We start from the raw sequence: 13476 nt of genomic DNA, 5'->3' as shown, positions 1-13476 counted from the left end.
GGTGGTTCTCATCAGCAACGGGGATGAGACAGACGACAGGAGTGAGGTGAGCTGCCTGGCCGGGTGGTGCACAGATGACAATCTCTCCCTGAATGTGGAGAAAACCAAGGAGATTGTTGTGGACTTCAGGAGAGGGCACTCCCAGCATGCTCCCTTGAACATCAACGGTGCTGCGGTAGAGAGGGTGCGCAGCACCAAGTTCCAAGGAGTGCACGTCACTGAGGACCTCTCCTGGACCAGCGACATGTCACCACTGGCCAAAAAAGATCACCAGCATCTCCACTTGCTGCACAACCTGAGAAGAGCCAGAGCCCAGACCCCATCATGTGCGTACGTTCTACAGAGGGACCATAGAGAGCATCCTTACCAGCTGCATCACTGTGTGGTACGCAGCCTGCACCGGATCCTGCCGCAAGACTCTCCATCGCACAGTGAGGGCAGCTGAGAAGATCATCGGAACCTCTCTTCCCACCCTGCAGGACATTTACAGCACTCACCTCACCCGCAAAGCCCTCCGCGTAGCGGGGGAAGTCACCCATCCATCTCACAGCCTCTTCAGTCTGCTGCCATCAGGGAGGAGACTGCAAAGTCTGCGGGGCAGGACCAGCCGATTTAAAGACAGTTGTATTCATCAGGCTGTCAGGAAGCTGAACTCTCTGTCCGCTCTGCCCCCTCTACCTCTTGTCCTCTGCCCACCTGAACTCCGAACCCCCACGCACACACGCATACCTCCCCACACTGCCTTCTAATTTGTAATTCATTTCTACAATCCTCGAAAAAGGTTCACAGGTAAGAGTAGATTTTTTATGCTCTTTATTATTGGATGCGCTGTCTGACGCCACAGCAAAGCTATCAACTCAAGCGTGTCGTTGAAATGTTAAACAAATATAATTCAAAGCAGAACAAAGTATTTCAAATGGTAAACACTCACCTTGACACAGCGTTGCGTTTTGAACGGCATGAGCACGGCATTGAAAACGCAGTTTAAAAAGGCTTACGGAGACATGCAAGCACGCGCGCATTGTGTGTGGCGAGACCACCGTTGAACCCCAGCGACCGAACCAGCGGTCTAGATATTTGACCACAAGTAACATTACAATTCTTATTTGTGGATGCGGAGAGACATGCAACAACGAACCAATAGGACAAGATGAGAGAGGAGAGAAAGGGACAGGACAGGACAGGACAGGACAGGATGTGGGCAATGAGCAAGGCAGTGCTACTGATGAGTGGTGCAGTGGGATGCTCTTTATAGGCTCTTAAACACCTGTAAATGGATAGCTTAATTTAACCCGTGTTATGATTAATGGTCCAAGCACAAGTAATTAAAGCCTGTAGCGTGTCTCTCTCTCGCTCCGCCAGCCAATCGACGGCTCGTGTCTTGAAAAACTCCTAAGTCGGCTCACTCGCATCTTGAGGCAGCGCCGTATATACAGCCATCCGCTTTCTGTACCGCCTTATCCTTATCCGGGCACATGCTCAACTCCACACAGGGGAGGCTGGATTAGAACCTCGGTTCTCAGAACACCTGTGAGGCAGGTGTGCTAACCAGTCATCCACCGTGCCGTCGCTGTACTGCCCCCTGCCTGCGTGGGGTGTCTCCGGGTACTCTGGTGTGATTGGAACACCTGATTCCAATTATTGGATGGGTGAGCAAATACTTTTGGTAATATAGTTATATGTGTATGTGTATATATATATATATATATATATATATATACAACCCCAATTCCAATGAAGTTGGGACATTGTGTTAAACCTAAATAAAAACAGAATACAATGATTTGCAAATCACGTTCAACCTATATTTAATCGGATACACTACAAAGACAAGATATTTCATGTTCAAACTGAGAAACTTGATTGTTTTTAGCAAATAATCATTAACTTGGAATTTTATGGCTGCAACACGTTCCATGTAACTGTGTTACATCACCTTTTCTTTTCGCAACGTTCAATCAACTTCTTATCCTTACCTTATTTATTTATGTTGGAAACCTATGTCCATAATGGTTAATTGCCTCATGGGGATAAAGTTTTCTGAAACTGAAAACCTTGCAGGTTTCTTAAATCACCTTTAGCAGTAAATTCAAGTCATCTGCTACTGTCCAGCAGCTCATATGGGGATAAAAATATAAAAAAATTTTTTTTTAAAAAACATTTAATGGCTCTTAAGACAAAGTAGAAAAAAACATTAAAAGAATGTATTGCAAAATGGAAGGTTTTATAAAACAAACAATTAAATGCAGTTAACTACTGTATGTTTACTTGCACTAAACTGACTTCAGATTAAAAATTTACAACAACAAAAAACAAAGTTACTGTGGCCGTTTTATGTATCACTTGATGAATCGGGTTCCAATGGAGAACCACAAATCCTAATCATTTAGTGGGTTGTGCATTTACTGCAGCTATTCGGTGTCTGCCTTGATCAAACTGCCAAAGTAAGCAGTTACGGTCTTCAGTTTGTTGTTGAGAAAATTCTGCTCCACCTCCACTTTTCCTCCTGGGCCTGCCAAGGAGGCAATCTGTGGACAAATTGACACGCACACGCACACACATCATTATATGCCAGCAACTTCGATGCGCACGTTCGTCTGCGCGGCTCGACACGGTATTTAGCCACCTTCGACTCCGTGGCTCAGCATCCGTATTTAGACGCACTAACTGCAGCTTATAGGTTAGCAGGGGCGGTGCAAATACACGGCATTCGACAAGCATTCCACATTAGTAGCCGAACAGCGGGAAGCAGCAAGGTTGGGCAACAATAGGGACGCTGCCGTTTGGCTTGGCCGCAAGCATAATAACGGTAGAGCCCCGCGGTTCCCACAATTCATCGCAACATGCGAATCTGAATGATTGCCGTTGTAAAGACATTCATTTTTGTTGCTGTGTTTAGCCTTATCTAACGGTCACATTTATGGTTTATGGTGCACAACTATCTCGTTACCATGTGTAAAATGCAGACGTCCCAGTCAATTCAACCACGTAGTCAGCAAAGCCCATGGGCATTGCTTGTTAATAGCAAATACGTGCGCCGGCCGCGGCAAAGCTATGAGTTGGTCGCAATAAACAACATGTTATTTCGGCCATTTTATTTCAGTGACGTAAGTCTTTTGGTCACAAACCGAAAATGAACTTATGGGCTATTTTCGGCCGCCGAAATTTCGGTGCATCACTATGATGTACCCAATGCTGTGGGCGGTCAATATTTTTGATTTGCTGGCCAAAGCCTCTGCATGCCTGGATGGCTTTTTCAGGAACCAAAAATACACAGCAAAAAAGTACAAAGACGGTTTTCTACTTGTCTACACCTTATATTTTCACATATATTATGACAATGAAGATTCTGACCTGATCCATGTCCGTGTTGCGAGGCAGGAAGTACACAATGTTATCTGATATTTGTTTGGCCAGATGGAAAATCTGAACTGTGGCTACGGTTAAGGTTAGAAACTTGTACAATATTTCGTAAATGCAACCGTCCTGCCTACTTACGGTCTACACGTGGAAAAAAAATAGTTTTAGCTCCTCCTGACAGGATTCTGCCAGACGTTCCCAGCAGACCCTCACAATACGTTTGGGCCTGCCAGGTCGGACCGGCATCTTCCCACACCATCGGAGCCAACTCGCTACCAGGTGGTAAATCAGTTGACAGCTCCGCCCCTCTCTTCACCAGAGTGTCCAAGACAAGCGGCCGCAAGTCCGATGACACGACCACAAAGTCGATCATCGAACTGCGACCTAGAGCGTCCTGGTCCAGAGTGCATGTGTGGACACGCTTATGCTTGAACACGGTGTTCGTTATGGACAATCCGCGATGAGCACAGAAGTCCAATAACAGGACAGCGCTCGAGTTCTGATCGGGGTGGGGGGGGGGGCGCTCCTCCCAATCACGCCCTTCCAGGTCTCATTGTCATTGCCCACGTGAGTATTGAAGTCCCCCAGCAGAACCATTGTCAAGGCCTGTTTCGTGATTTTGTGTTTAAAACTGTTGAACCACAATTCAGAAGCAATGTCTGCTTTTCATCAGTTCATTTTCATTATTACTTTTGTGAGATTCAAGTTATTTCTGTGACCACTGCGGGTTTTTCTTTCATTAACATTAACAACAATTCTATCCACGTGTATGTTAAGAGTTCATGGAAACGAAATATTTATTGTACTCATTACTAAAAATAGAATAAGGGGTCTCTTTTGCAATAACAAATTGAAATAGTAATCGGTCCCATTGTGGATGTGATCATGCCGATTGTGGTGGTTGGCAGCATAAATGTCAGTATAAAGGTTGGGGGGAAAAAAAAAAAAAAAAAAAAAAAAAAAAAAAAAGGGACTTTTTAAAGTGCTGGGATGTTATCCGCTCCACTGATAAATGGGTCGAAGTGAGATGACATGAAAGGATATCCATCTGGGTCCATCATGGTTTTAATGTCAAACACCTCAGCAGTCACGTAATCTGGTCCTCCCCAAGGGGGTGACAAGAAGACAACGTCACCACAGAGACGAGGCGCCAGCTGAAGGAAGTCCCCGAGCAGGAACTCCATTTGATGTGCAACGCCATAAACAGCAGCATTGTGGCGCGCCAAGTCCAAACGTACCGGGTCGATATCCACAGCTAGGACTGAGAGTAAAACACAGGGCATGCGAACACATGTATGCAAGAACAATTTCCATATCGTACATTCAAATTCCTGGACAATCTCTCACAGAAACAGAAGAAGAAGAAGAAGAAAAAAACACAGAGACAATCAAACCAAAACACTCAGCGGCAGTTTGGGTATATTTTTGAAAGGCTTTTGTGGAGCAGAATTAACTAGAACGATTTTGATGGGCATGGCTGGCTAGTGCCGTGTTCGGCCCATTTTTTTAATCAATGACACCGTTATAAATTAGCGAGTTTTTTGTTTTTTTTTTAGCATATGGAATTAGCGATTGAACATAATTTGGGGGTGCTGTTGTGCAATGGTATATGACAGCAATATAAGGTACAACACACCAATTTGAACAAAGCGGTGTTTGGAAACTCAAGCAAGATGGCGTCTTATTTCCGAATTTCATGAAAAGTTGTCATTTTGGAGGTGGGGGAATTTTGCCCAGCAGTGACAATATATCAAATATGAGTAAATACGGCCATTTTATAGTATAGTACTACTTTCCTTTGTCCGGTTATGTGACAAAATGGCCTCCGGTTCAGTTGATGACATCACACCAAGACATAGGAGATGAAAAGAGAGTGTTCCCAGGGCAATTTGTTATTTACCGATTGCTCCAAAACAGATTGATATTATGGGAAATGACCTCCAGTTTCATTTTGTTGAACTTGTTCGTGAAATAGAGGCCATTTGGTCGCTAGGTCTTCGAAGTACAGAATGGGAGTACTGCACAGCGAAGACATCTCGGATTCACACATGGCGTCGTTTCAAATCCATTAGGGTTGAGACAAAACTATTGTGTCACTGTATTGCAATATTGTACGCATGAATTATAATGGAAGAGATTTTTCTACCTCTTTTCCCAGTGAGTGCAAACTGGATTGCGTTTCCTCCAACTCCACAAAAGGCATCGATAATCAGCTGAGTGTTGGGAAAGCTGGACTCAACTCTGAGGGCGATGTGCTCAGCAATCTTTTCTGGTGTCACAGAAAACCAGCCCTCTGAAACACGCAGCAACGTACATTTTTGGAAGATTCAAGGGTGACAAAGACCACATGGCAACGAGTGCTGACTCTTTTTTGCCTTCCTTTATAGACACGTCCACACCAACCTCTGTCCAGTTTGATTCCTTCATCAAAGCGAGAGAAGAGTCTGTAGCGCTGAGCCCAGTATTTGGCCAGGCCTGGTTCTGCTGCCATGTTTGCCGGAACCTGCCGCTTCCTCCAGTGCTTACTCTTCTTCTTTGGCTTCTTTGCCTCTTTCACATTCAAAAACACACAATCAGATTTGAGTCTCTATAATTAAGAATACAGGAAGTCCTCGATTTACGAACGAGTTCCGTTCCTACGCTGGCGACGTAACACGAATTTCGTCGAAATGAACGGCGAAATACTTCTGTTATTGTCCCACGCGATTGTGACAGCAAGCTCCGTGTGTGTGGGCGTGTGCGTCGATGTGTGAGTGAGACGGGACTGCGGAGGAGGCAGGAGTGCGCGAGTGTGCACAGTGGCAAGTGTAGTGACGGCGACCGGGGAAGAGAAGCCATTAGCGGAGGACCCGTTGACGTCGAAAGTGCAGAGGAGCTAATAAAGCCATTAAAGCAGCAAATCGGTGCTTCGTGCCATTATTGTTGCCGCCACTCAGCTCCGTTGTGCAACGGGAGAAGGGAGTTAACCCCGAGGAGGACAACCTCGGCCCTGGAGAAGCCGTCTCCCCTGCGTCTCCTGACACTGGTTGACACGTCTCTGCAACATCGCTTGGACATCGGAGAGAGTGGCTCCTGATCGGCAGACCGGGGTGGTGGTCCTCCTTTTCAAGAAGGCCACCACTCCTCAGCCTCCCTGGTAAGGTCTCTTCAGGGGTTCTGGAGCGGAGGGTCCACCAGGAAGTCGAATCTCAGATTCAGGAGACGCAGTGTGGTTTTTGTCCCGGCTGTGGAACAGTGGACCATCTCTACATCCTCGCTCAACCAGTCTACATGTGTTTTGCAAACTTGGAGAAGGCGTTCCACCGTGCGCTTCAGGGAGTCCTGTGGAGGGTGCTCCGGGAGTATGAGGGACCGGACCCTCTGACAAAGGCTGGTCGGTCCTTATATGAGCGGTGTCAGAATTTGGTCTGCATTACTGGGAGTAAGTCAAATACGTTTCCAGTGAGGGTTGGGCACTGCCAAAGCTGCCCTTTGTCACCGATTCTGTTCATTACCTTCATGGACAGAATTTCTAGGCGCAGCAGAGGAGTTGAAGGGGTCCGGTTTGGCGACATCAGTATTACGGCTCTGAATTTTGCAGATGATGTGGTTCTGATGGCTGCATCACGTCGCAATCGTCAGCTCTCGCTGGAGTTGTTCGCAGTGGAGTGTGAAGCAGCTGGGATGAAAATCAGCACCTCCAAATCTGAGACCGTGAGCCTCAGTCAGAAAAGGGTGGAGTGCCATCTCCGGGTTGAGGAAAGAGATCCTGCCCCAGGTGGAGGAGTTGAAGTCGCTCATGAGTGAGGGGAGAATGGAGCGGGAGCTCGACAGGCGGATCGGTGCAGCTTCTACAGTGACGCCGACTCTGCATCGGTCTGTCGTGATCAAGAAGTAGCTGAGCCGAAAGGTAAAGCTCTCAATTTAGCGGTCGATCGACGTTCCTACCCTCACCTATGGTCACGATTGCAGATACACGCGGCCGAAATGAGTTTCCTCCGCAGAGTGTCCGGGCTCTCCCTTAGAGATAGGGTGAGAAGCTCGGTCATCCGGGAGGGGTTCAGAATCTAGCCGCTTCTCCTCCGCATAGAGAGGAGCCAGATAAGGTGGCTCGGGCATCTGGTTAATATGCCCTCTAGATGCCTCCCTGGAGAGGTGTTCTGGGCACGTCCCACCGGGAGAAGACCCTAGGGGACGACCCAGGACACGCTGGAGAGATTATGTCTCTCGGCTGGCCCGGGAACGCCTCGGGATTCCCCTGGAAAAGCTGTACGAAGTGGCTGGGGAGAGGGAAGTCTGGGCTTCCCTGCTTTAGCTGCTGCCCCCGCGACCTGACCTTGGCTTAGCGGCAGTAAATGCGTGGATGGAAAACAACAACAATATGAATAATAATAATAGCCAGGTGTCCAAAGAATTCATTCTCCATACACTGCAGTAAACTTTAGATATGGGTCTAAAGTTACAATACATAAATCCAATTTGAAACTGACACGTTCTGCACTCACCACCATGGCCTGCAAGCCTGTCAGGCAAGAGAAAGTGTGGGATTTCCATACATTCAAGAAGCCTATTGGGCTCCTCCCTCGGACTGGTCTGAGAGATTTTCTTCTCGGTGTCCAGCATAGCAGGACTCTCCTCATCCATGGAGCTACTGCTTCCATATGCAAACTTCTCACTACATGAATCGATTTTCTCTGTTGAACCTAAAGTGGGAAGCTTCTCCTCAGAGTGCGTGCGTCCTCGTTCATGCTCTTCTCTCTCATTTAGAGGCATATGCGCCTCACTCTTAATCTTCTCAAGGAAGTTTTGGACCTGTAAAACAAATCCAGGACTGTATTTCAGTTATCCTTTTAATCAAAATCCTTATTTTCAAAATGTTTGCGTCTGTGACTTATTGACACTGTATTTCAAACGGTATTCACATATGTTTTTTTGTCTTTCAGAATGTTACAAAAGTAAACTAAACAAACTGGGCATGGGCACGATCGATTCAACGTGCTGTAGGCTTTGTTCAAAGTCAAATTACGCATACCTCATTTTGCTACAAGCCGGCCGACTTGGTTTTACTAATTTGCTACTTAAACACATGCCATCCAACGTTTGGCTGTGTTCACATTTTACTGAGATCACCCCTTCCGAGGTTTGCATGACGGCGTTCTCACTTGACCAAACGAACCACAGTAGTCACATTATTCCCCAAAAAAAAAAAATGTGCTCGTTTTTTTTTTTTGGTTTTGTTTTTTTAAACACATAATATTCCGTATTTCAACAGGTACATGTTGACTTTCTCTCTGTACTACAGATGCAAATAAGTTCAAATACACATTCCTACTTTTTGGAGGGTGGTGCTGCGCTGCGGCTGTGTTCCGTCTTCATCCGTCTCAATGAATCTGATGTGTTTGTTCAGGCTGCTGGCACCCTTAGAGCACCACCGCTTCTGAGCCGAAACGTCTTTAAAGTTAAAAACACTGTCGAATCTGAGACACAGGTAAAATGTCATTATTTTTGCGTACATATGAGTCACGGATGATATTTAATGCGATGGACTAAAACAGAGTAGATTAGTAGACATATTTAATTTAAAAAAAAGAAGCAGGAAGTAAGCGGACGCACAGAGACTCTGGATTGCGCTTGAGTCCAAGTTTGCTCCAGGCTTCATCACACGTTAGATGCGGGTTCTCCTCCGCATCAAATTCATGACTGCGGACAAAATGAAAAGAAGTCAATCAGTCAAGTTATTTCTACACTACACGTTTGTAAACGATACAGAAACGTCAAAGAGTTTGGCTCCTGTGAATCAGCAGCCTGTTACAACAGCTTCGTTGACTTTCAGCCAGGACGTTTTTGGGTGGAGACTATCGGCACTTGTCGTTGCTGTGTCCATCTGTGAATCCGCAGCAGCTCCGTTGTCTCCTTTATTTGTACCTTTCACCCTGTTATTCTTTTTTTGTGTCGTGACAAATTGCAATACTCCAAGCGCGACAACTGCAACATGGAAGCAACTGGCGTCCCTTTAGCAAAAGCTTCAATCATCTTCCTCTTTGGTGTCAACTAAGAGCTTCACAGAACATGGAGGATGTGCAACAAGAGGGAATAAAACTCCGGACCCCCTGTATGCGCAATGCCACTGTGAAGGGAGCTGCTCTTGTATACTTACAGTGTATGAGAACAAAAGATGTATTTGTTTATATTCTTCATATGTATCGTGTTTTACGTTCTAGCTTCTGTACAGCACTTTGTTGCTGCTGTGGTTGTTTATTTAAAAGTACTCTATCAATAAAGTTGAGTTGAGAGAAAATTCATATCGATTGCTTTATAATGAGACACGTGAGATCCATTTTCACGTAAGATACCACATATGGTACCTTGCCCTGTAAAAATGTCTACTGCACTATATTTTTGAGTACGTTTTGCTTCATGAAGCTGTTTGAGGGAGAAAAGAACCGGAATTCAGGAGAAATGTATGTTCAAACTCACCTGCGCTTTACTTTACTGGGTCCTCCTCTCGAGGGATTTTCATCATCACCATCATCTTCCCCATTTGATACCCAATTTGTAGAACCCAAACGTATGCCAAGGCTGCCACCAGCCTGTTGGGAATCTAAATCAATCAATAAATAACATTGATACACCTTGAATTGATATATTTCATTGCGACTGGTGTGAGACATTTTATTAAATTAAACTCAATAATATGAAATCAAACATTGTCAATATTTCGATAAGGCATTTCCCTACACAGTGTGGTAAAAAATGTACTGCGAACTAACAGAAATTTCCTTGAGCACGTTCTACCACGTAAAACACAAAAAAGTGAAATGAAGCAACGATTGACCCAAATTCTGATCACTGATCATGGAAACGTGAAATGGTTATCCCGAATGTAAAACGCAGATCGTTTTCCCCACTTTGAGTTAACATCTAACAATATAATGCATTGATCCATCCCTTTTCTACATCGCTGGTTCTCATTAGGGTGGGCCGGAACCAATCCTCGCCGACTTTGGGCGAGAGGTCCTCACACACCATGGACTGTTGGCCAATCAATCACGGAACCACCAACCATTCCCACTCACATTCACCTATGGACAATTAAGACGCTTCAAACTTTTCAACCGGTATAAAAGCCGGGGCTGAGATTCAAACGCCGAACCGGAAGCAGACGTACTAACCACTATTGCACCATGCTGCCAACTGGCAAAACCAATTTTTGATACCATACAGTATGCACTTGGGCTACAAGTGAACACGCATTTTTGTTTTAACCCATTGCGGGATTACGAAAAGATGTGTCTGATGTTACAGTGAAACTTGCATCCCGTTTACACCTGCTCAGCTCATACCTGCGTGTTGCGTTCTGTCCTGCCGTGAGGAAACATCTGGTTTCTTGCCATGACTTCCCCCATCAGAGGGCTCAGAATTACACAGGTCTCCCGCTTGTTGCTCTGCAATATTGACCACGTCGGAACACTGCGTGGTTGTGTCAGAGTCAGGCGAGATCGCACCTGCCTCTAAAGTGCACTTCTGTTGAAGGAGGTCATTTAAAACTTCAACAGCACCAGTCTTTTCATCCAACCATTCCTCTGAGTGCTTCCCTCTGCCTCCATCCATCCCTTCAGCTGCTGTTTCTTCTTCCTGAGTGTTCTTCTCACAAGACGAGTCAGTGGTCCAGCCCTGTGCTGCCCAGTATGAGTAATGCTCCCAATAGTAATAGTACGTGTCTGCAGTGTGTTGATCCCAGGCAGCCTTTGTGTTGGGGTCGTCCCATGGCGCAGTCACACCTTTGGAATCTTCCGCAGACAGCAACTCATCACGATGCTTCTCCACCCAGCTGTTCCACAGAAGCGCTTCAGCTTGTTGAGCTTCAGCAGACGGCGATAAATAAAACAACTTAAAACTAGAATTGAAAGACATTTTTTTTTTTTTTTGTAGGCATAACATAGACACACGTCACATTCCATGGAGTGCAATGTCAGACCACTGTAAATGGTGCTCGCTTACTGGGATTTTATTACACGGTTGTGCGAGTAACGTGTACAATTGTCCTTTGGAATGGATCAATGGGTGTCAAATAAAATTCGATCCAAAAAGTTGAAACATGCTTTCTTCTTCAATACAATAGAGAGAATGCCACCATTTGTTGACTCGTATTTGAGTGTCATAGTCCTACCCCAGTATGTCTCCCAGCCAGCATCGTGGGCAGGTGGGGTCTCTAACTCGTCAGCCCGTGTCTCTGTCTTCAGTCCTTCCCCCAGAGGATCGCTGAGGTCTGTGCAAACTTGGTCAACAATCACAGTGAAATAATAAGGATACTTTTTGTGGGATGACAGTTTCGTGGTCTGGGAGGAAGTTCTTAGCGTAATCCCTTTTAGTTGGCCCTTGAGACTTGCCCTGTCTGGAATGCTTTTGTTAGACTTGATTTGACGTAATTAATGATTGTGCAACAACCATGCCCAAATGCTAGCATCGTTGTTTCCTGTTAGAAAACCACAGGCCAAGATACTGCACCTCAAGGAGCAGGAAGGCCCTCAACAAAGACTGCTTCTCGGGCCTTCATTACTGTTCTTAACAAGCATGCCTTACCCATTAGTGTACGTAATATACCTGTACATTTGAAACCAGATGTTTACATACACTGTATAAAAAGACACATCCGGCTGTCTTTCACTGACATAAAATCTGACTCCATTTTTCAGTCATTACGATTCTCAAAATTATTTCTAACTTCTTCAATGCCACAATAATGAGAGCATTTTTTAAAAGGCAATTATCAACTACTTTCTTCAAAGTCAGAAGTTTCCATACATTGTATTAGTATTTGCTACCACTGCCTTTAAAGTGTGTGACTTGGGTCAAATGTTTTGGATATCCTTCCACAAGCTTTCTTTTTGGCCCATGTGGCCCAACCAAGTCTGTAGGCCACCTTGTTTGCCCAGTCAGGCCCGTCTATGAATTTCCTCTTCCACCCCCCCCATCCCGTCCTGTTCAGCTGTTAGGTCAAGCGGAAAGGAGGATCATTATCTTTTTTTTTTTTAATGCCGGAACAGTTTTACGTGCCACAGTGACGTCTTTAGGTTTTCCCGAATTCTAAAGGCAAAAATCTTGTTGTATGTAACAAGAAGTCTCGCCTATGCCCGAGGGAGAGAACAGGGTAGCCCATCAGTCTGCCTCGGCTTGCTGGTTTGGGGGGGGGGGGGGGGGGAGAATCGAAAAACAAATGGTATCGGTGGTACTACCTTTGTTGGTCAACTGTAAATGTTCCTCAAGCGATTCCGTCTGCTGTGTAACTGTCTTCTCCTGCCACATATCAAAGAAATCTCATGAGCATTTGGCGTAACTTATCCTTTTGATGCCATTAATATGGTATCAGGAATAGAGGGAGGGACACGATGTTCCCCCTTCACTGTCAACCGGCAAAGAAAAAAAAGTACCTTTTTACGGCGGCCGGAAGAGCTGGCAAACGCAAGAGGCAGACCCATGCTCGCCATCAGCTGAGCCTCTTCATCCAGAAAGTCCTCTTCCTCTTCTTCATTTCCCGCTCCTACAGACAAGGGATGATGTCATCGAGTCACCAGAAGAAACGCTCAGTGAAGCCATGTTCTCATAAGTAACCTTGGGTGGCGGCGTCTGCCTGGTCCAACGAAAGAAGTCTATTATCTGAGCGATATAGCTCTCGGTCACTAGGAGGAAGCAGACAAAAAGACGGTGACCGCCGTATACACGGTAGAGTGTGTACGAGTGTATGCGAGTGTGCTTGTTTGCAAGCTAGTAGAACAGCTCACTGACTGCACGAAGGCTCTGGAGCAGCAGCAATGGATGGTTTCTTCGGACGTATGTCTTCTGCTGAAGAATATGTCTGCGACAACTGTCACCGTGCTCTTTTCCAGCATGACGACAGAAATTGGACGTCCGCTTGACTTCATTAATCGGTTCAACGTCACACTTTCAGCACTGCACAAGCATGCGAAAACACGCGTTGCGTATTCCGAGAGCGTCCCCGACGCTTCCGGCAACAGAATTTCAGAGTAAAAGCTGAGGTTGACGATTGCGATGCTTGTCATTGGGACTTGATAACCCGGTTGGGAATCTACCAGCTCAATGTTCCTAATGTTTTTAGCATTTAACCGAATACCAAAT

The 13476-nt window shown here is 45.7% G+C and overlaps 1 protein-coding gene across 3 annotated transcripts; it reads right to left on the bottom strand.

Moving 5' to 3' along the window:
- Positions 1-2203: 2203 nt before the first annotated feature.
- Positions 2204-13331, bottom strand: tgs1 (trimethylguanosine synthase 1). 3 transcript variants are annotated; one of them, XM_061694679.1, is made up of 15 exons: positions 13122-13331; positions 12952-13019; positions 12771-12880; positions 12576-12636; positions 11510-11617; positions 10683-11201; positions 9817-9940; positions 8953-9039; positions 8672-8816; positions 7845-8151; positions 5764-5910; positions 5507-5653; positions 4405-4621; positions 3355-3433; positions 2204-2528 (listed from the first exon to the last, which is right to left on the bottom strand). In XM_061694679.1, exons 3-15 carry the CDS (start codon positions 12825-12827, stop codon positions 2412-2414), a joined length of 2115 nt encoding a protein of 704 aa, XP_061550663.1. In that variant the 5' UTR covers positions 12828-12880; positions 12952-13019; positions 13122-13331; the 3' UTR covers positions 2204-2411. The 3 variants fall into 3 exon arrangements, with proteins under 3 accessions (XP_061550663.1, XP_061550661.1, XP_061550662.1); XM_061694677.1 differs by having other exon boundaries at positions 13126-13331; XM_061694678.1 differs by having other exon boundaries at positions 11510-11608; positions 13126-13331.
- Positions 13332-13476: the final 145 nt, after the last annotated feature.

This window comes from Phycodurus eques, chromosome 13 (genome assembly GCF_024500275.1).
Source record: "Phycodurus eques isolate BA_2022a chromosome 13, UOR_Pequ_1.1, whole genome shotgun sequence".
Taxonomy (NCBI): domain Eukaryota; kingdom Metazoa; phylum Chordata; class Actinopteri; order Syngnathiformes; family Syngnathidae; genus Phycodurus; species Phycodurus eques.
Note: the sequence above shows the minus strand (reverse complement) of the source record. Positions and strands in the feature narration are given on the sequence as shown.

Excerpts from the sequence above, each read along its gene's own strand:
- tgs1 (XM_061694677.1), bottom strand. The coding sequence starts at position 13,262 with ATGAAGTCAAGCGGACGTCCAATTTCTGTCGTCATGCTGGAAAAGAGC. Across the intron at positions 12,637-12,770 it reads CTTCCGGCCGCCGTAAAAAG|GAGAAGACAGTTACACAGCA; the intron begins GTACTTTTTTTT and ends GATATGTGGCAG. Across the intron at positions 11,618-12,575 it reads TTTACAGTTGACCAACAAAG|TTTGCACAGACCTCAGCGAT; the intron begins GTAGTACCACCG and ends TTGTTGACCAAG.